Raw genomic sequence first — 25,956 nt, forward strand, 5'->3', positions numbered from 1 at the left:
TTTTGGTTTTTTTCAAGACAGGATTTCTCTGTGTAGCTGTACGCCTTTTCTGGAAATCACTCTGTAGCCCAGGCTGGCCTCAAACTCACAAATGTGCCTCCCGAGTGCTGGGATTAAAGGCGTTTGCCACTACAGCCCAGCTGAGAATTAGATATTTATCACAGTGCAGGGACATATGTCAGAAGAGAGGGAGCTTGGCCATGGAAAGTTCCATGAAAGAATTATATCCTAGGATCCATGAAAATCCAAATAGTGATACTGAGGATGCTGGCTCAGAGAGGAAGTTTGTAATTGTTCTCACTGTGGTCCGACTATAACTTCTTTTTATTCATTCTCTCGTTTTAAGTCTAACTGGGGTCACTGTACTAGTAAGAAGCAGCATACAGACAAGCATCTATGGTGTCACTTACTATCCTGGTGACTGAGTGCATAATACTTGACACCTCTGCATTCCAGTCTTCTTATCTCAGTGTAAATGGGCATACTGCTAAAGCTAAGCACTTAATTTTATGTTCCTTGACACTAAGATTTAAATGCATCATCCCACTCTCTCCAACCATCAGTGAGCTGAGTGGCATCTCACTTTTACTGCTAGGGAACCAGAAGCACATCCACCCATTCCTCTAATGTTTACCTTGTACCTACCTACCCCATGCCAAGCGCATTTTGTAGGCTCTGGGGTATACTGTGGACAGAACAAAATCTATGCCATTGTGCAGCTTCAGCCTGGGCATTAGGGTAAGGGAAGAGATGACACGCATGCCAAATCCACGCATTGTAATCAGAAGGTGATAAACGTTACAGAGAAAAGTAGAGCTGGGTAATGGGATCTGGAGAAGCTGCTAGTTTAAGTGGGGGTAGGCAGGATAGACTTCTCCAAGAAGGCGACCTCTGAGCAAAGGATTGAAAGGGCCCAAGTGTAAAAGGAAAGCGCTTGGGGTGAGACAGAGGTCAACTGCTTAATATATCCACCAACAACCGCACAACAGGGAGAGCAAAAGGAAGCACTGAAAGGCGTGACATAACCAGGCCTCCTTAAATCCGCCTTTTTTTTTTTTTTTTTTTATAGGTCGGAGATCCCACGGCTAGTGAGAGAACGCAAGGTTCGAGAGCAAGCAATGCAGCGCTGGAGTCAGTGTCGCAGGATCAAAGAAGCAACCCGCATTACACAGGCTCGGCTGGCGGCGTGCGCCCCATCAGGGCCGGCCCCAGACAATCCTTGCACAGAGGCTCCGCCCGCTCCACCGCCCTCTAGGTCCCATGCTCCCAGCTCCGCATCCACTCAGGCCGATCTCCACGTAGCCGTTCCCCGGCTACGGATTGCGCAATTCGGGCCGCTAGGCGGAGCCTGGACGTAGGCGGAGCGACGGAGGGCGGGCGGAGCGGATTAGGCGGCCCCTAGCGCCGCTGCCCACAATGTGCGCCTGCGCACGCCCGCAGCGCGCCGCGGACGTTCCAGCACCTCCCATCGCCCCGCCTCCAATTCCCGGGCGGAGTTCCTGTTCACGCCTGCGCACTGCGTCGCCGCACCCCCGCGCCTGCTCAGATCGCCCGGGTCTGGCCCCAGCCTCCGGGTTTTTTTTTCTGGTGGGGGAGGGGGCACGTCTCGGCGAGTCACGGTGATGGCGGCCACCATCCTGTGGTGAGGTAGCGGGCTCTCTGCGGCTCTCGGGGAGTCCCTCGCGCCTCCTGCGGGCCCGGTGGCTGGCGCGTGAGGGAGCACCGCGGGGCCGAGCTTGCGGGGAAGGCGGCAAGGACCGGCGGCGCGGCCAGGGAACGAGGGGCCCGGGGCGAGTGAGACTCGGCGGGGCGAATGTGACAAGCCCCCCCCCCCCCACCGCCTTCCTCCTGAGAGCGCGAGGATCGCGGCCACCCCGGGGCGCCCAGGCCCCGGCGCAGGCACCATGCAGGTCACTCTGAAGACCCTTCAGCAGCAGACCTTCAAGATCGACATCGACCCGGAGGAGACGGTACGCGCGCGCCGCAGGGCGAGGGCAGCCAGCGCGGGCCCGGGGGTCGGGGTGGCGCGGGAGGGCCCCAGGGGGGGCGTGAGGTCACCGCGGGCTTTGTGGGCCGGGAACCGGCAAGGCCTGGAGGCAGATGGCGTGGAGCAGCACCGGCCCGCGCGGGCCACTGGAGGCCGCGGCCCGGAGCGCGTGGTCGTGGGGCCGGAGGGGGAGGGGGAGGGGAGGCCCCGAGGCCCCGAGGCCCCGGGCGCTGGAGCCTGGCCCGAAGTGCACACACAGGTGGGGGAGGGAGACCCGGGCGTCGCCGCCACCCTCCGGTGACCTGGTTGGGTGCGGAGGTCCAGGGGTCGGTTACTCAAGATGACGGGCCTTAAATGTGCCCGGTTTTGTCTGCAGCCAGGAGAGATGGTGGGGAAAAATGAATTCTTTGCCTCTTAGAAGGAACCCTTTTATTTATGTTTTGTCTTGGATAGTTTTTACGTGTCGTCCCCCCCCCCCCCACCCCTCGCCCCCGGCCAGCTCCCCAGCCACCGAACCCACACCCGCAGGTAGATGACGCTTTGCGGTCTCGTTGGTGGTGAAGAATTTTTGCATTAGGAACCTTCAGATCCGGATATAAACGAGGTCTCTCCGTCGTCTTGGGAACCAGCACGCTCCTCGGACTCCCAGAACCAGTAGCATTTGAAGGGAGGGGAAAAAAAATAAAAATAAAACTTTGTGTTCTGCAGTTGAAGCAGATTACGCTGAACGAGTTCACGTGATAAATTCCAATGCTGTCGTCTTCAGTTCTGCCCATAAAAAGATGTACTATATTGAAGTTAATACAACTTTATGTCAGGAATCTTAAAAAAAAAAATGCCATGCGTGTAAGTTTCCTCACGTGCTTGTAGTAAGCCAGCAAATTACTGCATATTTGTGGGGTTTTTTTTTTTTTTTTTTTTATATGACTGATTCTAGTTTGAAGATCTACGGATGTGGTGTTAATTAAATAGGTCGGAGTTCTATTTGTGCCTCTGTAACTCGTTTACTGCGACGTGGACATATTACCCCGTTTCATTTTCTGAAACAGGAATAGTACCAGCAGCAATGTGAGGATTAAATGCCATTTGGTTGGTTCATAAATTAGGCCTACTCTGTAATCAATATAGATGTTTTTGTGAAGACACGGTGTTAGGTTTTACCTGTCTTATCTAATATTCTAAAGTCTTGTACATCTTTAATAAGAAGCTGGGACAAAATGAGTTTATATGTAGTTATTTAATTTGCAGACATAGGCAATAATTCTTGAAGGTACAGAAAATACCAATTACGTGTGTGAACTCTGCAGTCTTCTCAGAAGCAGTAGTTATAACCTAGTGGACTGTGGCCCAATAGAATAAAATTCTTACCGAATTTTCCTCTACTACTGAAAGAGTACTGAATAATAAATTGAAAGATGAAAGTGCCTGGCTGGAGATGCAAGCATCTGTGAGTCCCCAAGGTCTATCACCAGCACCTTGAAAAAAATTACACATAGCTACCTGTTTAATGATGTTAAGCAAAATATGTAAAATGCCTGCTTGGCTTTAGTTCATTGGGGGTGATAAATGGTATAAGTAAACTTTTTAAGTTTATAATACTGCTTTAGCTCAGTGGTAGAGCACTTGCCTAGCAAGCACAAGGCCCTGGGTTCGATCCTCAGCTCAAAAAAAAAAAAAAAAAACTGCTTTATCCCAGAATCACTAAAACAGAGAATAGGTCTTTATTTCTTTAATACATAAACTTCACACTACTGAAATAAATAAATAAATAAATATACTGGGTTTTTTTTTTGTGTGTGTGTGTGTGTGTGTGTATACGCTGTATAAAATTTGTGCCACACTTTAGCCCCTCTACATGTCTGCTATTATCTTTAAGCTAATGCAGTATTAAATTCCTAACTGCGCTTAATGTTTACAAAGTTTATTTTCAGGGGATGTAATATTTTACACTTTAGAAATACATGTTTGGTAAGTTGTTAGTGACTTCTTCAACTTAGAACAAATATATAATTTGTTGCTATTAATGTAATATAAAAATCAGTATTGCAAAAGATATTTTATAAGGCATGTTTTGATTCCATATTGCATGCCTCCCCTGTTTCTTTGTGCTGGGGATCCAGTCCAGGGACTTTTGGGCTTTATGCACACTAGACAAGCTTTGTACCAGTATTTGCATCATAGCATCTTTATTTACATCTATAGTGAGTTTTGATTAGTTCATACACTTTTTTTTGAGCTGAGGATGGAACCCAGATCCTTGCACTTGCTAGGCAAGTGCTCTACCACTGAGCTAAATCCCCAACCCGCACATTTTTCTCTGTTATTTTGTTTGTTTGTTTAGTTGCTCATGTATTTGAACAGTGTTTAATTATGTAGTCCTGCCTGGCCTGGACCCCACAGAAAACTACCTGCCTCCACCTCCCCTGTGCTGGGATTAAAGCTGTGTGCCACTACCCAGCAAGGTTTAGAGATTAGTTGGTATTTTTTGTTTTGTTTTTCCGAGCCATCTCTGTGTAGCCCTTTCTGACATGGAACTCTCTCTATAGACCAGGCTGCCCCCGAACTCAGAGATTTGCCTGCCTCAGCCTTACTCAAGCGCTGGGGTTAAAAGGCTTGGACCACAACACCCAACTCAATTTTTTTTTTTTGATACAATGTTTTAAAAGATTATTTAGTGAAGATTATTTTAACAATGGATGATGAGAAATACTTTGTTTTTAATTTGTTACAAAAATGTAACAAGGGATTTTAGAAGAAGCTCAGTTTGGGGATTTATAAGTGGATGGGCAGGTTTGTGCCGCCAAGCCCCATGACCTAAATTCAATCCCCTGGACCTGCATGGTAGGAGAGAAGTGGATTCTGAAGGTTGTCTTCTGTTGGGCAGTGTGGCACTTGAGCACCCATCCCCATGAATGAATGAATATGTTTTAAACTAGGATCTTAGGAAAGCTTGCAATTAACACGTTGTACGTTTTGTGGTTACAGGTTTGTCCTTAACTAGTTTTGTTTTTAGAGCTGAGGATCGAATCCAGGGCCTTGTGCTTGCTAGGCAAGGCTCTACCACTGAGCTAAATCCCCAACCCCTTAACTAGTTTTTACTTAGAAGGATCTGAGGAAATTAAGTAATTTAAGGCACCTTATTTAGAAACTCTAGGGAGTGCTGGGCATGGTGACCCACGCCTTTAATCCCAGCATTTGGGAGGCAGATGCAGGTGGATATCTGAGTTCAAGGCCAGCTTGTAGGTGGATTTTTCTGTCTCTCCTGCCAGCCCCCAAATCACAACAGAAGACTTATCATTGAACTCAGCTGAGAGCTTAGTCTTGTTCCTAACTAGCTCTCACAATTTAACCCATAATTTTATTGATCTACATTCTGCCACATGCCACATGACTTTTACCTCTATCTCATTTTGTCTGACTGATTTTTCTACATCTATCTGGATTCTCCACCCACCTTCCCTGCACCCGCTGCTCAAAAAATCCTGCCTAGCTATTGGCTGTTCAGCTTTTTATTAAACCAATCCTAGTGATACATTCACAGTGTACAAAAAAACCCCTTTAGAAAAAGAAAAGAAAGAAACTCCTGGGACCTTGACATGGACATTCGCAAAATGAGAAAGAATTGAGAGCTAAGGGCACTCATGGAGTGATTGATTCATTGCTGGACTGGTCAGTGCTGTGTGAACTCCGCTGGTAGTGCTTAGTGTGGGGACACTAAAGCTATGGTTTGGGTTTTCTGGAGTTTTATCACCTAGTTGAGGCTCAGTGGTTAAAGGGCAAGGGGCATGTTTTGTTTGCTCTTGCTTTTTGAAAGCTGAAAGTCCCTCTGACTTTTTAAAATGACAAGATCAAAAAACAATTTGAGTTTTTGTTTTTTTTTTTTTTTTTCCTTCGAGACAGGGTGTCTGTGTGTAGCCTTGCACCTTTCCTGGAACTTACTCTGTAGACCAGGCTGGACTCAAACTCACAGAGATCTGCTTACCTCTGCCTCCCGAGTGCTGGGATTAAAGGCATGCGCTACCACGGCCCAGCGGGATTTTATTTTTGTGTGGGTGTTTAGGGACACGAAAGTCTTTGTGCCACCTGTGTGCCTTGCCTGTGGAGGCCAGAAGATGGCATCAAATTCCCTTGGACTGGAATTAGGGACTATTGGTAGTCACCATGTGGGTGTTGGAATTTGAACCTGGGTAACCACTGAGCCACCTCTGAACCCCACAGCCTTTTTAAAAAATATTTTGAGCGCTTACTGCATTGTGCATTTACTTGGCCATTACCATATACTGTTTTCACCATTACCCTTTTTTAAGAATAATTTATTTTTATTTTATGTGCATTGGTGTTTTGTGTGCATGTATCTCTGTGTGAGGGTGTCAGATCTTGGAGTTACAGACAGTTGTGAGCTGCCATGTGGGTGCTGGGAATTGAACCCAGGTCCTCTGGAGGAGCAGTCAGTGCTCTAAACCGCTAAGCCATCTTTCCAGCCCCCATTACCCTTTTTTAAATGATAGTAACACATTCTTTATGGAATAGCCGAGCATTAAGAAGCAAATTGAGAAGTGTTGGGTGTAGGAAGAGAGGTTTTTAAGAAGATCTGCTTCATTTTTTTATAGTGTTGCAAGTAGACGATTACGGAAAAAAATGATTGTATCATATGTTAGTGCAATTTTGAAATGTGTAATAGAACACTTCTGTAAACTTTTTATTGTTGCTTTGTTGGTTTTGTTTATTGAGTGTCTGTAGTCACTGTATAGACCAGGATGGCTTGACTCTGGTGATTCTCTTGGGACCACAGGCCTCATTGCTGGATGGTATAAAATAGCAGTTCTCAACCCATAGGTTGCGACTCCTTGAGCATTGAATGACCCTTCAGGGGACACATAGCATATCCTGCATATTATATGTTTACATTATGATCCATAACAGTAGCAAAATTACAGTTTGTGAAGTAGCCACGAAAATAATTTTATGGTTGTAGGTTATCACAACACGAGCTATATTAAAGGGTTGCAGCATTTAGGAAGGGTGAGTGTTAATATTCTGATCCTGCCTTTTGGCGACACCCTCTGTCCTGTTGTAAAAGCCCATTCTTAAGGGAAAACTGCTCATTTCTCTCTTCTCTCTTCTTCCACTTTCCTCCCACGAGGCGCACACCTCTCAGAACTCCTTGTCCCCCTCTCTCTATATCCCTCCCCCCCTCCTTTCTTCCCCTCACCAAATAAAACTCTTCACTATCTATCTGTATGACATCTGTCTCTCACCCATCACTGGGCACCTTGGCTGCAAGAACTACCCGCCAGCACGTGTAAATAAATCATAATAGTGAGAACCACTGGTTTAAAGATCCTTAGCGTTTCTGCAGTTTGGTGCCAGTAAACATTTAGCAGGAGAGAACAAAGTTTTTAATCCAAAGTCCCTGAGCTGTTTCAGAAGTTTTGCTGCTGATTAAAACTGTTAAGAACAGGGAGATTGCTGGGTGGTGGTGGTGGCGGCGCACGCCTGTAATCCCAGTATTCGGGAGGCAGATCTCTGTGAGTTCGAGGCCAGCCAGGGCTACAGAATGAGTTCCAGGAAAGGCGCAAAACTACATAGGGAAACCCTGTCTCGAAAAGAAAAAAAAAAAGAAGAAAAGCAAAACTCCTTTCTTTTTTTTAATTTATTTATTATTATGTATACAGCATGTATGACTGCACACCAGAAGACAGCACCAGATCTCATTACAGATGGTTGTGAGCAACCATGTGGTTGCTGGGAATTGAACTCAGGACCTCTGGAAGAGCAGTTAGTGCTCTTAACCTCTGAGCCATCTCTGCAGCCCAAAAATCCCTTTAATATGAATACATTATAAGTATAATATTAAAACTATGCATTTGTATGTTTTTTGCTTTTCGGTTTGTTTTTTTATGAATGATACACACATTGTGGTTAGTTTTTATATTTTTTTCATTGTGTGGGTACTGTGTGTGTGTGGAAGTGCACGCTTCACTGTGCGTGTATGTGTGGGTCAGAGGACTACTCTGGGGAGTTGGCTCTCTTGTGGATGCTAATCTATGGATAAAACTCAAGGGCACCAGGCTTGTGTGCATGTGCTTTTACCTCCTGAGCCATTTTGCCAACCTTAATGTTTTTGATAAAATAACTATAAAGATAATTTGCATCTCTAAATAGGTAGTTTGCTATATAGTAATTACCCCCCTTTGTGGTTATCTCTTAGGATTTTGGAGATTGTTATAAAATAACTGCTTTAGTTTTATTCTGTACAATATTTTTGCTAGCGATTACTTTTTAGTGATTTTTTTTCTGTTTTGGTTTTTTTTTTTTTTTTTTTCAGTATAGTCAGTGCCTGATACAGTGCTTTCTAGGTTATTAAACATGAATAGTAAATATGTTAAACTATCATATTACAAGGTGAATTTAAGGGTTCTTGGTATATAGATAGGGCAGATACAGTAAGACTGTAAAATCTGGTTTAGTTTTTCTCAGACTTTTGCTTTTTCTGTGCTTACAGTAAGGCTTTTGTTTTCCTTAGGTCCTCAATAAAGATTTTCACTGAAATGGATGCATACTACTTATAAACTATGAAGCTACTAACATTCTGCGTGTGTGTGTGCATGTGTGTGATAACTGCTCTGCAGAAACTGAAATAGAGTGAGGTGATGTGATGATGGTACTTGATGAGGTGGCTACTTTAAAGGCCTTTCTGGAGAAGATAGACCCCTAAGATTTTAAGAATGTCTTTTGGGAATCTGAAAGACCAGTGGTTTTTTGTTGTTGTTGTTGTTGTTGTTTTTGGTTTTTTTGGTTTGGTTTGGTTTGGTTTGGTTTTTTTGTTTGTTTGTTTGTTTTTTTTGGTATGTGGAGCTGAGGATCAAACCCAGGGCCTTGTGCTTGCTAGGCAAGCACTCTACCACTGAGCTAACTCCCCAACCCAAGACCAGTGTTTCTAAGGTAAAGGCGAGGAGCTGAGAGTTAGACAAGGGCTCAGAGTATGTAGGCTGCTGTAGGATAGGGTTTTTCAAAGATAGAAGCCTTTTGAAAAATTGTGGGGTTTCCTCTTATTTTTTGAGACATGTCTAACTCCATAGGCTAGTCTGGCCTCAAACCTATGGCAATCCTATTCTACCTGAATGCTGGGATTATGGGCATGAGCTCATTTATGATGAGAAAAAAAGGTTATCTGATCTCGTGTGGGAAAGAAAGCAAGGAGAGGGGCTTGTGCAATAATTTTAAGCAATTGAACCTTTGACCAGAATTGGAGAAGGAATTGAGAGATATTTTGCAAGGTAGAATTGTGAGAATTTTTTGGATGGGTTGACATTGTTAATTTGGTAATGTAAATTGTGTGAATAATTCCTTTCCAGAAATGTGGAAGACTGAAAAAAAAAAAAAAACAGAATTGGAGAGATGGAGTAGGAACATTGAGGTACAAATGTTATTTGTTGAGTCTGGATTACAGAGAATTTTAGATGAGAGATTACATGGAGATATGAAAAGAAAGAATTAAAGGTCAAGGTACAGGCAAGACCATCTTTCATAGGTAATCAAACTAACATCATTTACTTTTCATGATGCACGTTAATCACTTTTTTTTTTTCCAGCAATATGGTGTTCATTTGAAAATAATGCCTACCTCCATGTTATGATGCTGAGAAGTACTATGTTCAACTTCATATTTTTAAAACCACAAATGCGGAAAAAGGATAATAGAAAAGAAAATGAACACTATCAGCCCATTGTTACTGCTCTACTTCTGCACATGACATCAGCTTCTGGCTCCATTTCCACTAGGATACTGCTCACAGGGTCAATAATGATCTTTATTCTGTCTTGGCTTCAGTCTCATTATTAACAGTTAGTTCTTAACATTACTGGTAACTGCTGTTTTCCCCAACCCCAGTGTATTAACTACTTTCTGTTGCTGTGACAAGACACTCATAACCAAGAGCAGCTTCTGGAAAAAACTGTATTTTGCCTTATGGTTCTAGAGGGAGAGTTCAGAATGGCCAGGGAGTCAGGGCAGCAGAAAGCCAGAGCGGGAAACTGAAAGAAAGAGAATATTTGTCCACTTGCAGGAAGCAGAGAGAGAGAGAGTGAACTAGAAATGGAGTGAAGCTATAATTATAAACTCTTAAAGCAACCCCCAGAGGTGTACTTCCTCCACAAAGCTCCACTTCCTGAAGGTTCCATAACCTCCACAAACACTGCCACCAACTGGGGACCAAGTGTTCAAATATCTGGGCCTATGGGGCATTTCTCATTCAAAACACCACACCCAGAATGTTTTTAGCTTTCCATTCTATTTTCATTTCCTGATTCCAACACTGATGAGATTTTTTTTTTTTAAAAGATTTATTTATTTATTTATTGTGTATACAGAAGAGGGCACCAGATCTCATTACAGCTGGTTGCTGGGAATTGAACTCAGGACCTCTGGAAGAGCAGTCAGTGCTCTTAACCTCTGAGCTATCTCTCCAGCCCCAAAGCTCTTTGTTTGTTTTCAGAGCTGAGGACTGAACCCAGGGCCTTGTGCTTGGCAAGTGCTCTACCACTGAGTTAAATGCCCAACCCCTCTGATGAGATTTTTTAAAGCGTTTGATAGTAATTTATTTTCACTGTCTCTCAGTCCTTTATCTTGCTACTGTTCCCCAGCTGTGTCCTCATGTGGAAAATGAGAACAACAGTATGGGAAGTGTTACATGATAGTGTTTTGAAGATTCTGTGGATTTGAAATAATATGTATGTGGAATTTGATGTCAACAAGTACTTGGCGGTATGGTCCCACTCCTACACCACTGTTGCAGTTGGGCATTACAGAAGCTGTAAAACTCACCTTGGTGTTGCACTTGTACTTGTGGAGTCAGGCACTATTTAGTTGCTTGGACTTGTCTCAGACTCTTGAACGTAAACAGCAGTTGCTTACCTGACAATCATTCTAATCCATTCCCTTTTCCGCTGCTGAAGGAAGATTTAACTTTCTCTTCCTTATTTTTAGCTGAAAAAATCCTAGTTTTTTTCTTACTGAGGATTTTGACAATACATCTATAAGGCCCTATTACAACTACCTACTTGTTACTGTTTTTTTTTTTTTTTTTTTTTTTAATTGTAGCTGCCTGACTATTATGGATGTCCACTTAAGGCTAGTCTCTGCATTTTTTTTTTTCACTGTATCCTATCTCCTGTCTTCTGAAAAGGACACCTATATTAATTACCTTGAGTGACAGTGACCAAATATATCCAAGAGAGCAACATAGGGAAAGGTGATATATTTCCTTCATAGTTTCAAAGGATTCAACCCATGGTTGCTTGGCCTCACATACTTTGGTAGAACATCATGGCGGCTGGAGCTTGTGGAGGAGGAAGCTGTTCACCTCATGGAATCAAGAAACAGAGAATAGAAATTACAGGTTAGACTTCAAAAGGAATTCCCCCAGTGACTTACTTCCTCCCTGAAAGTTTCCAGAATCTCCCAAGATAGTGCTACTAGTAGCAGACTGTTTTTTAACACACGAACCTTCTGGGAGCTTTTCATACTTGACCCTAGCGTTTCTGCTTCTTTCGGTTTCCAGTTTTAGAGTGTATAGATGTTTGTCTCCATCATTTATTACTCCTCTTCCCCTTCTCATCCCCTTTGAGTTATGGCTCTGTTTCACTGGTTTCCATGTCTCACTGTCTTCCTAGTGCCCTAGACAGTGTGCTTAGAGAATTGTGTCTCTTATTCTGCTCTCCCACTTGCCCAGTTGTCTTTGTCCTTGATGACAACTTTTGAAAATCTCTCTCTACTTTAGAAAGGGAATATCATAAATTACCTGCTTGCTTTTAAAGTTGGTATGAAAATCAGGTAATCTGCCTAAAAATATATTGTGGAAGAAGTTGTGCTATATTTTTGAAATAAAAATCCACTTTCATCAATTTTATTTTGATCAGTCTATCCTTTCTGTAAAAACGATTCTTTCAGCTTTACTGTCAGTGGCTTTGAAAGGTATAAGCTGGAATCAAGGTCCCACCATTTCGACTTGAAAATTAGATTTTGGGGGGGGGGGTAGTTAATGTATGAAATTTGCTTTTTAAAGAAGTGTGTTAAACCTAAACCACCTATAGCAGACTGAATCCTGAGAAATGATGCTATGCCATCTTTTTTTATGAACACTTGGGTAGTGAAGTGAGTCTCACTTCTGAATGAATTTTGTAAACTCTTTAATAAATATCATGTAAGCTCATTCAGGCAGTGGAGGTGGATCTGCTGCTAATGACTGATGCATGTGATCAAATACTAGATGCTCCAACAGTGAGCAAGACTATTTCTCATCCCCTGCTTTGGTTGATTGATTAAGCAGGCAGGTTACCCTGACCCACACAATAAAATGGTTTATTTTTGCCCTTTTAGAAACTTTAAAAGCTGTAGCTAGTGTGCAATTAACTTTATACACTCTCCCATTTCTATCTCCTTTGATCTTGTTAAAATCATAACATCTGGAATGTATTTTAAGAGCAATTAAATTGATGTATATAGGTTGACTTAGGAACATAGTTTCCCATAGTTTCTATGGGAAAAATAATAGCCTCTGGGTAATAACTCTAATGAAGATTGCCTTTTAAAATAATTACATTTATTTGTCCACAAATACCACAGCCCTCATGTGGCAGTCAGACGACAAGCTGTGGGAATTGATTCTCTCCTACTTCCACCATGTGGGTCCTGGGAATCAAACTTAGTTTGCCCTGCTTGGTAACAGAACCCTCTACAGCCTTTGTTTACTGTCTCTTCTCACATAATGCTCTAATATCATCAGTTGCTGTTTTAGGAGAAAGTCTCTCACTTGAGTTCAGTGGTGCAGTTATCCTGTTTCCATTGCAGTTGGTAGAAACTTTACTTTTTTTTTCTTTTTTCAATCCCTTATCCCCCACCCCCCGGTTTCTCTATGTTGACCTGGCTGTTTTGGAACTCACTGTGTAGACCAGGCTGACCTTGAACTTGGAGATCCACCTGCCTTTGCCTCCCAAGGGCTGGGATTAAATACGAGCACCACTACTGCCTGGTAGTAGATACCTTATAATCAGTTTTGTTTCTGTAACTATTCAGAATCTGCTTTGGAGGAGAAATTTAGCAAACTCTTAGGTGTCTGTCTCAGGTTTTTTGGATACCAAAGAAATTTGGGTAAATTTGAAGTCCCTTGTATACATATTTGGCTTTGGAAATTTTTTGTGTGTGTGTCTTGGACAGCAGCAGCATGCCATGGTATGCATGTTGATATCAAAGAACAACCCGGTTCTCTCCTTTTACCTTGTGAGTCTCTGTGGTCTAACCCAGGACCTCAGCACTGACCATTACACCTTTACTTGCTGAGCCATCTCTCTGGCCAAGGCAGGGTTTCCTACTATTTGCAATTGTGTTGCACATCAGGCTAGCTGGCCTGTAAGTGCTCGTGTGTGTGCGTGCGTGTGTGTGTGTGTGTGTGTGTGTGTGTGTGTGTGTGTGTGTGTGTGTGAGAGAGAGAGAGGGGGGGGGGTTTTTCCTGACTCCCCCCTTCTTACAGTAGGAGTGCTGGGATAACAGACATGTGCCACCAAGTAGAACTTCTATATGGATTCCAGGAATCCAAATTCATGTTGTCTGTTTTGTTTTTCAAGACAGGGTTTCTCTGTTTAGCTTTGTGCCTTTCCTGGAACTTACTCTGTAGCCCAGGCAGGTCTCGAACTCACAGAGATCCATCTGCCTCTGCCTCCCGAGTGCTGGGATTGCAGGCGTGCACCACTACCGCCTGGCTATGTTGTCATTTTTGAATTCAAATTATGATTGTAGCAAGCAAGTCTCTTGAAGCCATTTAATGCTATTTTAATTTAGATTATATAGTGGTATAGTCGCCCCCTTGTCTATTCCCTCTTTTTTAATCTAAAAAAATGCAATATTTTTTGAATATTGTTAGTAAGTATTGATGAGCAATACAACATTTTATTTCAAGCTCTACTTTTCGCTTTAATTAAATCTAGGTTTGTTATGGTTAAAAAAAAAAAAGTACAAACTTTTGTCCTTAGTTGATTAACTTCTTTAGAATCTCTTTCAAGTAATGACAGCTATTGTAGGTTTGTTTTCAAAAGTAAATTGTACGGCTACTAGGTCTTTTTCCTTTAACAATTTTGTAGACATTTCTCATTCACTAATACTGCACAGTATTCAAATGGATGTTTGTGCAATAATTACTATTCCAGCTTGATGAGTGTTTAAACTTGTTTTCAGGTTTTAGTGTTAAAGCTGTGTATGTCTGCCTTGGGAAGACAGTGGGGAAAATCTCATTTGCATTGAATTACTGCCTCAGTGGCAGGTTCATTGCCTTTAAAATGGCTGTGTCAGTGGTCATAAGTATTAGCAGCATGTTCACCAGTAACTTCTATGTAAGTACTTGCCTGTTGTAGGAGGATTCCTTCCAAAATGGCTAACTCCTTGATGCTTGCTATTGACTTAAAACTGCAGTTCCTTCCCATATCCCATACAAATCTCTCCTGGCTGCTTGGGTGTCTCCATGACATGGTGGCTGGCTGACATTCAACTAGTACAAATCACGGAGATGTAATGTGGGTGAGAAGAGCTAATTGCAGTCACATCTCAGCTATATGCAGACAGAAAGTTCCAGACCACTCCCCAGCCCCAAACAAAAATTCTCCGGTACATAAATCCCTCAGATGAGTTTCACTGATGAACATTCTCCCTGTACTATAAATTTTATCTAGATTACTTGAATACCTAGTGTAATGTAAATGTTATGTAAATAGTGGTTATACTGTGTTCTCTGAGAATAGAAACAACTATTTCAGTCACTGTTGAGTCTTGGAATATAGAACTTGTAGAAGTAAATGGCTGCCATATTGTGAAGCTCTTTCCTGACGCATGGCAGGTTCACCATTAGCTTAACCAAATTGTCTGCTCCTGTCATTTTACTGTTTTCCTACAGGTGCCAGGACTATTTTGTACTGCTTCTTAATTTCATTTGCATTTTTTTCCTATTTGAATTGCATATTCAGATAATCAATTTTTCTTTGTTTAATAATGGATGTCTAGCGTTATTCTATTGAATACCCATGGTTCCCAGGGATTGCGCTACGTCTGGCATGGGATATCAGAGGGAAAAAAAAAATCTGTGTACACCATGCTGTTATGTCTGTTAACTTTATTCCTCTAAGACAAAATTCTATCAATACACCTATAACTCCATCAGGCATTCAAGGTAGGAATAACTATAGACATACCAAGCTCTATATCCATCTATTTTATTTCTGTGGGGTGAAATCCGGTCTCCATAGCTTTAGTTCCATCCAGTTCCCTATCATAGACCTGCTAATGACTAAACTCCTATGCTTCCAGCCTCATCTTTGTCCTCCGTTTCCTAATTCTCCATTTCCACTACTCTCTACTCCTGGCACTCAGAAAACTCTACCCAAGATCTGCTTACCCTCTACTGTAGATGTAACCGTCTTTTAAAATAAGAAACACAGAGCCAATGCAGAGATGAAAGTCCAAGAGGTCAGAGTAATAGCTAAGAGCTATAAACCTTACCCTTCCTGCTGCTCCTGTCCTTCCCTCAGCAAGAGACCTACTCTCTGTGTATTTGTCTTTTATAGACTTTCTGTTCTGCCTTCTCATTGGTTGTAAACCCAACCACATGACCTCCTCGTCACGGCCTGTCTGTACAGACCTCCAGGTCTTCTATGGTTGGTATTGAGATTAAAATCATGTGTTTCCATGTTGGCTGTATCCTTGAAAGCACAGAGATCTGCCTGTCATGTGATCTGGATGAAAGGTATATGCCACCACTGCCCACCTTCTGCTATGGCTTGCTACTCTGACCCCCAGGCAACCTTATTTATTAACATACAAATAAAATCACATTTCAGTACAAATAAAATATCACCATATTTCCCCTTTTCTATTTTTATAAAAAGAAAAAAGTTATAACTAATATAAGAAAAACTATATGCAAAAGTATGATAATTATAAGCAATAAATACCTAAACAATGTCTCAATAACTATAACTAACTGATTTTCAACTCCCTCAGAGACCTAAGAAGGAAATAATATTACCCAATAAAAATAAAAACAGGAAGTGCATGCAAGCAGCTTCCAAAAAAAATGTGAGTTGACAGAAAGCCAGCTGTCTCTGTCTACTCTCGCAAAGAGTGCCTTTGGTGGGAGATATGAAAAAATAAGCACCATTTCTTAGGAGCTCTTGGGGTATGTGTAAGGCCACTGTCCATAGATGAGCTGTAGGCATTCCTAATATTGAAAAGTGAAATAAAGGGTACATTATTTTATAGTCATAAATCATAAGGACATAGGCCTTATGGGTGAGCTTATAGGGAGAGAATTTGTAATTGTTAGGCATAAGAAGGTATAAGTATATCCTGTAGACTTACCTGACAATCTATAGACTCCATTTGTATTTGACAAATTCAGAGAAAATAATTCCATTATCTATCCTATTTTGGTAAGTCCATACTGTTCCCTGATTCACTTTCTATCCTAACTTATATTACTAACAGAACTGTCTTATAATGTCTTTCAAGTTTATACATTTACACCTCTTAGTGAGTTTCTTTTCTGAAATTCTTAAAGGAAAACTATAACTAACTGATCTTCAACTCCTTCAGAGACCTAAGAAGGAAATAATATTACCTAATAAAAAATAACAGGAAGTGCATGAAAGCAGCTTCCAAAAAAACATGAGTTGACAGAAACAGCCAGTTGTCTCTGTGTACTCTTGCAAGACTCCGGAAAGTTGCTTGCATCCTCCCATTTCTCAGGTAGTATTATATCCTTCTGAGTTCTTTGATGTAGTTAAAGACTAGAGATAGTTATAATTTTCCTTAGTTATGATAAAAGAAGTTAGATATGAAACCTTAGACTCACAAATATAAGATAGATAGAATATCGTCTTTAATTTTGCCAAATAGACTAGTTATTTTTTTAATGAGTTCTTAGGACTGGCATTTAGACTAGTTATTATAAATAGACTAGATATTATAACTGTAATTCTTGCTTGGTAATTGTTTTGTTATGTGAAAGTTAAAACCTTCCTTTTTGAAAAAAAAGGGAGAAGTGCTGTGGGATGGTCTGTATGTCAGCTGTGTTGCTCTGAGTGGTTAATAAATAAAACGCTGATTGGCCAATAGCCAGGCAGGAAGTATAGGCAGGACAAGCAGAGAAGAGAATTCTGGGAAGTGGAAGGCTGAGGCAGAGAGACACTGCCAGCTGCCACCATGACAAGCAAGATGTACAGGTAAGCCAGGAGTCACATGGCAACTTATAGACTAATAGGAATGGGTTACTTTAAGATAGAAGAACTAGATAGCAAGCAGCCTGCCACGGCCATACGGTTTGTAAGGAATTCGTCTTCCTCTTTTTTCTATTGCCATGCCGTTCTGTCTCTTCTCTGCAGAAAAATGCCTATCTTCTCTCTATGGCCTCCTCAGGAATGTTCCTCCACCCTACCTTCCACTTTGATATGTGAAAACCTCTTCTCTCAGTCAGTTGCTCTGGGGAGCCTCTAGGCCTCAGGGCCAGGCGATGCTCTGAGGTTTATTTGCACAAGAAACAGAGCTATGCATCTCCTGCCAGCTTGTCTTTGCCTAGGTGACCTGCCTATGTGACCTTATCCAAGTACTGGCTCCAGCAGGGAAGTTCAGCAGATCTGGGGAGCTGACCTGTTAGCCAAATGGTCTGGAAATACTTTGGCACGCAAGGATTTCATAGCAGAAGACAGCTGAAATATCAAAAAACTGGTTAGCACCAAATAAATGGCTTGCCTTTTGACAGACCCTTGCCTGGTCAAAGTATAGCTTTAATACACAACTGAATTTCTTTATCGTTTTCTTGTATAGTAAAAAAGGAAAGTTTAATTCTCTCTAGGGCAATGAATGATGTGGATAAATATTGAGTTTGGAGATGAGTGAAATAAATGATAAGTAATGGCCAGTAAATACTGATATGATCAATATTTGTATCAGTAATATATACTTATCATCTATAAAATATATTTATAATCAATAATCTACATAGATGACAAGCTGAGAATTAGTTTAACCATCTGATAGCTACATTTGTATATAATTAAAATATCTCTGTCCCAAGAAGGGGTGCAGAGGAATAACATAAAAATCTATCATTAGCTAGTATATCATAATATGATTAAATGTGTCTAAGTACTATGATTCTGACTTATCAAAAAGAAATGTTTAGAGGGTGATGGTGGTGCATGCCTTTAATCCTAGCACTTGGGAGGCAGAGGCAGGCAGATCTCTGTGAGTTTGAGGCCAGCCTGGTCTCCAAAGAGAGTTTCAGGAAAGGCGCAAACCTACACAGAGAAACCTTGTCTGAAAAAAAAAAAAAACCAGATGGTTAGTTTGGAACATTGACTATTTATTAATCTCTGGTAGTGGTATGAGTTTGACTAGACTGTATTTTAAGGAGGATAAAGTTAGATAAAGTTACCTGAATTATCTGTGGGACCAAGGCTGCAGCTGCAGCTTACCTAATAGAAATTTGTAATCAATGCAGTATTAAACCATAAGCTATGAGAGGACAGTAATAACTTGTGTCAGGGTATATACAGCAAGACTTACATACAAAACAATTGTGAAAAAGTACATGGAGAAATATCTGATAGTGCATATATTTCAGGATAGAATGTATATAATTAATAATAGAACATTTTTTAAGGGCAGACTAGTCCCTGGGCTGGAGAGTTCATTTCAGAAAAATGGGTGACAAAGTTACTTCCTGCTGATATGGAGGTGAAGCTGAGGGTCTTGAAGGCTGGAACGCAGTGGAAACCCAGGAAGTGCAGGCTATTTTAGGCTCTGTGAGATGTGTGTAGCAGGATTTCTTGTTCCGTGGGCTGGAAGGTGGGGTGCAGGCTTGAACTGGACAGTACATCCATGGTGAGCTGGAGGAGGACCTGTAGCTAGACAGCATGTCCATGGTCCAGAGGGTGACAACCTGTAACTCTTTAGATGATTAGAATTTCTGCTAGGAATAAACATAGGTATTAAAAATGGTAAAACATGCAGGTGAGGAGTTTTTTAAAGATGAGTTTTAAAGAAGAAACTTTACATGTGGAATATTAGATGCATGGTTAGCAGATGAGAGAAGGGGGTTTTAGTCCAGGGAGAGGGAAGGTTCCCCTCTCCCTGGAGAAGAAAAAAAAATGTAAGTGGGAGATACAAACTGAAGTCAGGTTATGTTTCTCCTGGTCTGTCTGTCTTGGCTTGTGAGTGGTCCTTGGCTTGTGAGTGTTGGTGAATTTTTTTATCTCCTAAAGCTTATAAGAACCTTCTTAAAAGACAAAAAAAAATTTTTAGACATATTAGCAACATAACAGTGGTGAATTTTGTCAGAACAAAATTATGAATCCTTGGGATCTTTCTTTTTAGCGATGTATTTATTTATTATGCACACAGGGGGCTGGAGAGATGGCTTAGAGGTTAAGAGCACCAACTGCCCTTCCAGAGGTCCTGAGTTCAATTCCCAGCACCACCATGGTGGCTCACAACCACCTGTAATGAGATCTGGTGCCTTCTTCTGTGTACATAATAAAAATAAATCAATCTTGGAGAATTATTATGCACACAGTGTTCTGCAGGAGTGTATGCCTGCAGGCCAGAAGAGGGCACCAGATCTCATTACAGATGGTTGTGAGCTACCATGTGGGTGCTGGAAATTTAACTCAGTGTCTCTGGAAGAGCTGCCAGTGTTAACCTCTGAGCCATCCCTCCAGTCCCTCTTGGAGTCTTAATAAAACAACAGGATAGCCAGAGAATGAAATCGGAAATGTTTCATTCATATATGTATCTTGTTTATTTTGGATCAGAATTAATAAAATACGTTTGGAATGGAATTATTATTTATAATCATTCCTATAAGTTTGATATCATTGATAAACAGAGTTCATCACCTGGAATTGTGTTCATTTGTTCATAAAGTCGAAGCTCAATATAAACAATCTATGAGTAACTAACAGCCTGTAATTAAGCTGGCAGCTATAGAATGCCTCTGTCCTGCAGCAGCCTAGTATATGGCATGGCCAGGCAATCCAGGATTCATAAAGGTGGGTTAGTGCCCTGTGAAACATGGAAGCATATCTTCTATTAGACGTTACGAAAACATTAGGACCTTTGAGAACATCAGTGAGAAGGTTTTAAAGACTTATATGTAAGGCCACTGTCCATATATGAACTGTAGGCATTCTTAATATTGGAAAAGTGAAATAAATGGAGTATTTTATAGTCATAAGTTACAAGGACATAGGCCTTATGGGTGAGCTTTCATAGGGAGAGAATTTTAATTGTTAGGCATAAGAAAGTATAAGTATATCCTGTAGACTTACCTGACAATCTATAGGCTCATAAGTTTTAGCTTGATATATCATCCGTGTAATAAATGTATTGCAATATGTATGTATATATAGAGATGGCCGTTGAAGAGGGCAAGCCAGTCTTTAATAAATTTTATTTAGTTTCTTAAGGTCTTGTAACAGTCTGTATGATTTTCCTAAATACAAAATATTGGGGTGATTTAAGGGCTGGTGGGGGGCTTTATATGCCCAATATTTGAGTTTTTTTTTTTTTTTTACTCCCACCAGACAGGTAGCAATTACAATTCTTTTCGCGTTTAAAGGTCATTGCTTAACCCAGATAGGAGCATCAGTTCTACAAGTAATGGGGTCAGCAGTGGACAGTGGGCTCTAGGATAAATTTTACTGGCCCCAGATGGCTTTTTCAAAAAAAAAATTTTTTTTTTTTTTTTTTTTAAAGGAAGGGCTTTATTATGCAACTGTAGCTGATCTGGAACTACTGTGCAGAGCAAGCTTGAGCTCTGTCTTAGGGTTTTTGTTGTTGTGATGAATATGACCAAAAGCAAGCTGGGGAGGAAAAAGTTTATAAATTTGACTTGCACTTCCACATTGTAGTCCATTATTTAAGGAAGAGAGAACAGGAACTCAAAACAGGAAGGAACCTGGAGGCAGGAGCTGATGATGCAGAGGTGAAGGAGGGTGCTGCTTGCTGGCTTGCTCTCCTTGGCTTGCTCAGACTGCTTTCTTACAGAACCTGCCCAGAAGGGCCTGGTTCCTCCCCCAGCAGGAATGCCTATGGAAATATTTCTCAATTGAAATTCCCTCATTTCAGATAATTCTAGCTTGTGATAAGTTGACATGAAGCTAGCCAGGTCAAGCTCCCTAGAGAACCACCTGCCTCCAAAGTGCTGTGTGTGCCATTATGTCCTGCAAGAAGACATTTGTTTTGTCTAGAGGGTTCTCTGTAATAGCCCAGGACTGTCCTGGGAATTTGCTTTGTAGGCTAGGCTGGCCTTGAACTCAGAGATCCACCTGCCTCTGCCTGGGCGTACAGGGATTAAAGGCATGTACTACCATGCCTGGTCCAAGAACTTTTTTTTTTTAGCTGAGGATCGAACACAGGGCCTTGTGCTTGCTAGGCAAGCGCTCTACCACTGAGCTAAATCCCCAACCCCGACCTTTCCTAATCTAAGTAATACGCTCTAAATTTTATGAAACAAAATGTTAGAATTTTTAAATTTTTATTTTAAATTGGCTAAATAAAAAAATGACTATTTTTGCTCGATGTTTGTCTGTGGTACTGGGGATTGAATTCAGGCATCATGCATGCTTTAGGTCTGTGTGTGTGTAACATGATAGAAAGTTCATGCCAGAGGCACCTAATAATGCAGGACGGGTCTTTGAATAAAATGTTGGGAAGACAAGATCTTTGAAGTGCTTGAAGCACTAATTAAAATGTGAGCTGCCATGTGGGTGCTGGGAATTGAACCTCTCAGTCCTCTGGAAGAACAGGCAGTGGCTCTTAGCCACTGAGCTATCTCTCTAGCCCCTACACTAATTAAAATATATTAGAATTTTTATCTTTTGTTCTGTTTTCAGCATATATTGTAATTTTTCTGTTTAGGCTTAATTTTCTTTTTAACTTTTCCTATAGGTAAAGGCACTGAAAGAGAAGATTGAATCTGAAAAGGGCAAAGATGCCTTTCCAGTAGCAGGTCAGAAGTTAATCTATGCAGGTATGAATTCAATTCTGAAATTAATTGCCATCTCTTGCATATTTGATGTTCTAGTTTTAGAAATGTTACCTTAGAAATTACAGTATTTTCAAATTGACTTTGTCAGAAACATGATTTTATAGAAGCAGTTTTTTAATTATGGTTTGATGTCTTCTCTGCACATTTGCCTCCTGTGTCTATGGAGTGATGTTACTTAGTCTGTGAGTACTGTGACTGACTTCTGTGTCATTCATAAACTGAACATCATTGCTTTCAGTCTATTAAGAACTTGTGTACTAGTTGACTAATGTGTATGAAATCGTTTCTGTCAAAGAAAACTTTGGTGTCTTTCTAAACTACCTACCCAAGTTGAAGAATGAAGGCTTGTTTTGTTTCATATATCAAAAGACCTTCATGATAGGATCCCTTCCCCAAAAAAGAATTAAAATACAATTATATAGAGTACTTTGAAATCGATAAGGAAAAGAGGCTCCAATAAGAAAGTACCCAAGAGTATGACTAGGAGCTTGCAAATTTAATTAGCCTCACTGATGCCTAGGAAAATATGTTAAAAATAGACTCGATGGCAAAGTTTAGTAGAGAAAAACTCATCTGTTCCATTGAAGGAACTACTAAACACTGTTCTCGTAGGTGTTAGTGAAATGGGGTGTTAGCCTGTTCTTTTCCTTCTGTGGAGCTCTGTAGTATTGCCTTTGGTTTCTCTCTCTCTCTCTCTCTCTCTCTCTCTCTCTCTCTCTCTGTCTCTCTCTCTTTCCCTCTCTCTCTCCCTCCCTCCCTCTCCCTTTTTTTGTTGTTGTTTTTGTTTTGTTTTGTTTTTTTGAAACAGAGTCTCAGTTACTCTGTAGCCCTTGCTGTCCTGAAACTTACTATGGAGACCAGGCTGGCCTAGAACTAATGGAGTTCTGTCTGCCTCTGTCTCCCAAGTGCCGGGATCATTTGGGAGGTGCTGGGTGTGCATCACTGTGATGGGCATACTGTTTCCTCCTTAGGAAAGAGACAGTTTAGAGTGACTGATAGTTCTCTGATCTAACCCCATTGTTGTTGGTCAGAATTCAGACGCCAGAACAAAGGGATAAACTATAATTTTTGGTGTATAGCCTCTTGTCTCATTCCCATTCCTTTTTGTGCAATTTGTATTGATATTTTTAGGCAATGGCTTTTTTAGAATGAAGGACTAAATTCAAGGGAAAGGAACCATCCAGGAGTCCTGACCTGAGCGTTGCAGGCGTTGCCTTGGTCTTCTGCAGTGTGCTTACTGAGTTCTACAATTCTTCCCCTTTCTTGTGTGCTATGCTGTGTTTCTGAAAGGTTTTGTTCACCTGGCTTGTTTATTATAATTTTACTTCTAAAACATTGGAACATTTCTGATTCATCAAGTGTTTGGTATTTTGAATAGGAAGTTGCTTATCCCTTTTTTCCATCAGAAAAAAAAAATACACTTTATTTTCAAAAGGATGACCAGGCAATTGAAAATGTTTAATTTTCTTTGTCTTTATGGTTTCCCTGTTTTCAGGGCAGAATTCAAATAGACACAGCTAATAAATAAGAAAACAAATCAATCAGGTGTTTATGTTTTTAAAGTAGTACATGTCCATTTATATTTATATTAGCAGGTTGCCAAAGTTTTTGTTAGAGGTTTTACTTAATAGAATTAATGTTGCTGATAAATTAAGAGGTTTTTAAATGTGTTTTTAAATAACATTTTCTCCCCTGAATTATTAGGCAAAATCCTCAGTGATGATACTGCTCTCAAAGAATACAAAATTGATGAGAAAAACTTTGTGGTGGTCATGGTGACAAAAGTAAGTTTCACCTCCCACTGTGTCGTTATGCCTTGAATCATCTCAGAAGCACAGTGTGTGCACTTCTGTAGCACAGCACATGTAATAAAGAGCCTGGTGTACTTAACTGCTTTTCAGATGTAGGGAGATTTACTGTGGTCTCCTGTAAAGGTAATAGTTAGATATCTGTAGTTCTAAAGTCATCTTTAAGATAAAACAATGTCTCTCATTTTTAAAAGGACATTTCTCCCTTGAAGCCCCTGAAGAGTTCTTTATCACTTTTCCTTGATCTATGTTCACTCTGCTTTAAAGAGGTGCTAGAGTAGTTAAGTCACCATGTGATTATTTAAAAATATGGTTAGCAATCAATGTCTTTCATTCTGTAGCTTTTAGTATGTAGCCCTTCAGGTACATATGTTAGACCTGACAAACTCAGGGCAAAAACATGAATGCAAGTTCAGTTTTCCGTGAAGAGATGAGTTTTAGGGAAAAAAAGGAAAAGTCAACTAAAGAAATGATGGAATGATTTTTTTTTTTTTTTTTTAGTATCTCTTAAGTAAAAACTGTTTTGTTTTAATGATGTTGAAATATATTGGGCAATTTATGAAAGTAATAAGGTAAACCCTCCCCCAATAGAGCATGAGGGCTGGGGTAAAAGCTCAGGCAGTAAGGTGCTTGCTTACCTTGGGAGCCTGGGTTCTGGTTTCTAGCTCCAGAGCCTTCATTGAAAGGATATTGTCACATTACTGGCAGCTCAACACTGGCAGGCAGAGACACGCATAGCCTGCCACTCACTGGCCTTCTAGTCTAGCCTGCTTGGTGAGCTCCAGGCCAATAAAAGGTTTTTTGGTTTGTTTGTTTGTTTGTTTTTATAAGAGGTAGCAGGCCTTTGAGAGATCACATCTGCCCTCTGGCCTCCACATTCCTGCCTGTACACATTTACAGCAAGAGCTTAAGCATGGATTCTTAAAGAGACTGCTTTGTAGTCTTGCTTATTTGAAGATACATAACCTCAGAAAGAGCAGTGTATACAGCAGTCATCTTTTCATTGCTGTAATATCCAAGACAGAAGTGTAAAGTAGAAAAAGAGTTATTATTAGCCCAGACAGAATTTTGGAGGATGGAAGTCCACACAGCATGGTGAAGACCACACTAGGACCTCTTGTAGCTGGATTGTTGTGGTGGAAATATATATATATGTGTGTGTGTGTGTGTGTGTGTGTGTGTGTGTGTGTGTGTGTGTGTATGTATATTTCTATCAATGTGTAGTTTTTCTTCTGTCCTTATGAAGCCACCAGAATTATTCATGGAGGCTCTGCTGTAACCTAATCTAAAAGGCCCTACTGCCAGTACCACAGTCACATTTAATTTCTACCCTTTTCGTATTGGTTTATCATAAGACTTTAGGGTTTGTGCCAGGTGTGGTGATACACACCTTGAATCCCAGCACTTTGGAGACAGAGGCAGTCAGATTGAGTTCCAGGTCACCCAAAGCTATATGTAGTAAGACCATCTCAAAACAACAACAGAAGACTTTAGTTCAATTGCCCGAGTTCAGGGGGAACAAACATAGCAAGCACTCTTTGTAATAGTGAAAGTAAGTTTAAGTGGGTGCTTGGAGTTGACTAATCAAAGACTAGAAGTGGAATAAGTGGGCTTTCCCTAAAGTTACCAAATAATAATAGTAGTAGGAAGTGAAATGGATGATGACAATCTGGTACATATAAAATGGAATGTCACTCATTCTAAATAATAATGAAATCACAAAATTTTCAGGAAAATAGACTTAGAGTACATTACATGAGGTAACTCAGTCTCAAAAAAGAAAAAAAATGCATGTTCTCCTTCATTGATGACAGTCTTTAATGTACACATTTGTATATGTAAACATACATGTAAGTATAGTTAGCATGAGACAGAACATGAAAGGTAATAAAAAAGATAAAGATTCATATGAATTAGCTTATATACATACTGAGTCCTCTGCTCGCACAAAGTATAACATTTTCAATACAAAATAGGTTCCTAAATGAGCAGTGTTCCCATGTGATTCTGTTGAGGGGCTGTTACCTTACTGGGAGATGAGAAATTTTCCTTTTCATTGTTTGAAAAT

General features: G+C 40.8%; 1 protein-coding gene across 1 annotated transcript in view; it reads left to right on the forward strand.

The window, feature by feature from the left end:
* The first annotated feature begins 1,534 nt into the window (after positions 1–1,534).
* Rad23b (RAD23 homolog B, nucleotide excision repair protein) overlaps positions 1,535–25,956 on the forward strand; it is a 45,310-nt gene continuing 20,888 nt past the window's right edge. The window contains exons 1-3 of the mRNA XM_036179323.1: positions 1,535–1,970; positions 21,981–22,062; positions 23,785–23,864. Of these exons, the coding sequence (XP_036035216.1) occupies positions 1,905–1,970; positions 21,981–22,062; positions 23,785–23,864 (228 nt within the window). The 5' untranslated portion in view covers positions 1,535–1,904. The remainder of the gene's footprint in view (positions 1,971–21,980; positions 22,063–23,784; positions 23,865–25,956) is intronic.

The sequence above is a fragment of the Onychomys torridus genome, chromosome 2, assembly GCF_903995425.1.
Source record: "Onychomys torridus chromosome 2, mOncTor1.1, whole genome shotgun sequence".
Lineage (NCBI taxonomy): Eukaryota > Metazoa > Chordata > Mammalia > Rodentia > Cricetidae > Onychomys > Onychomys torridus.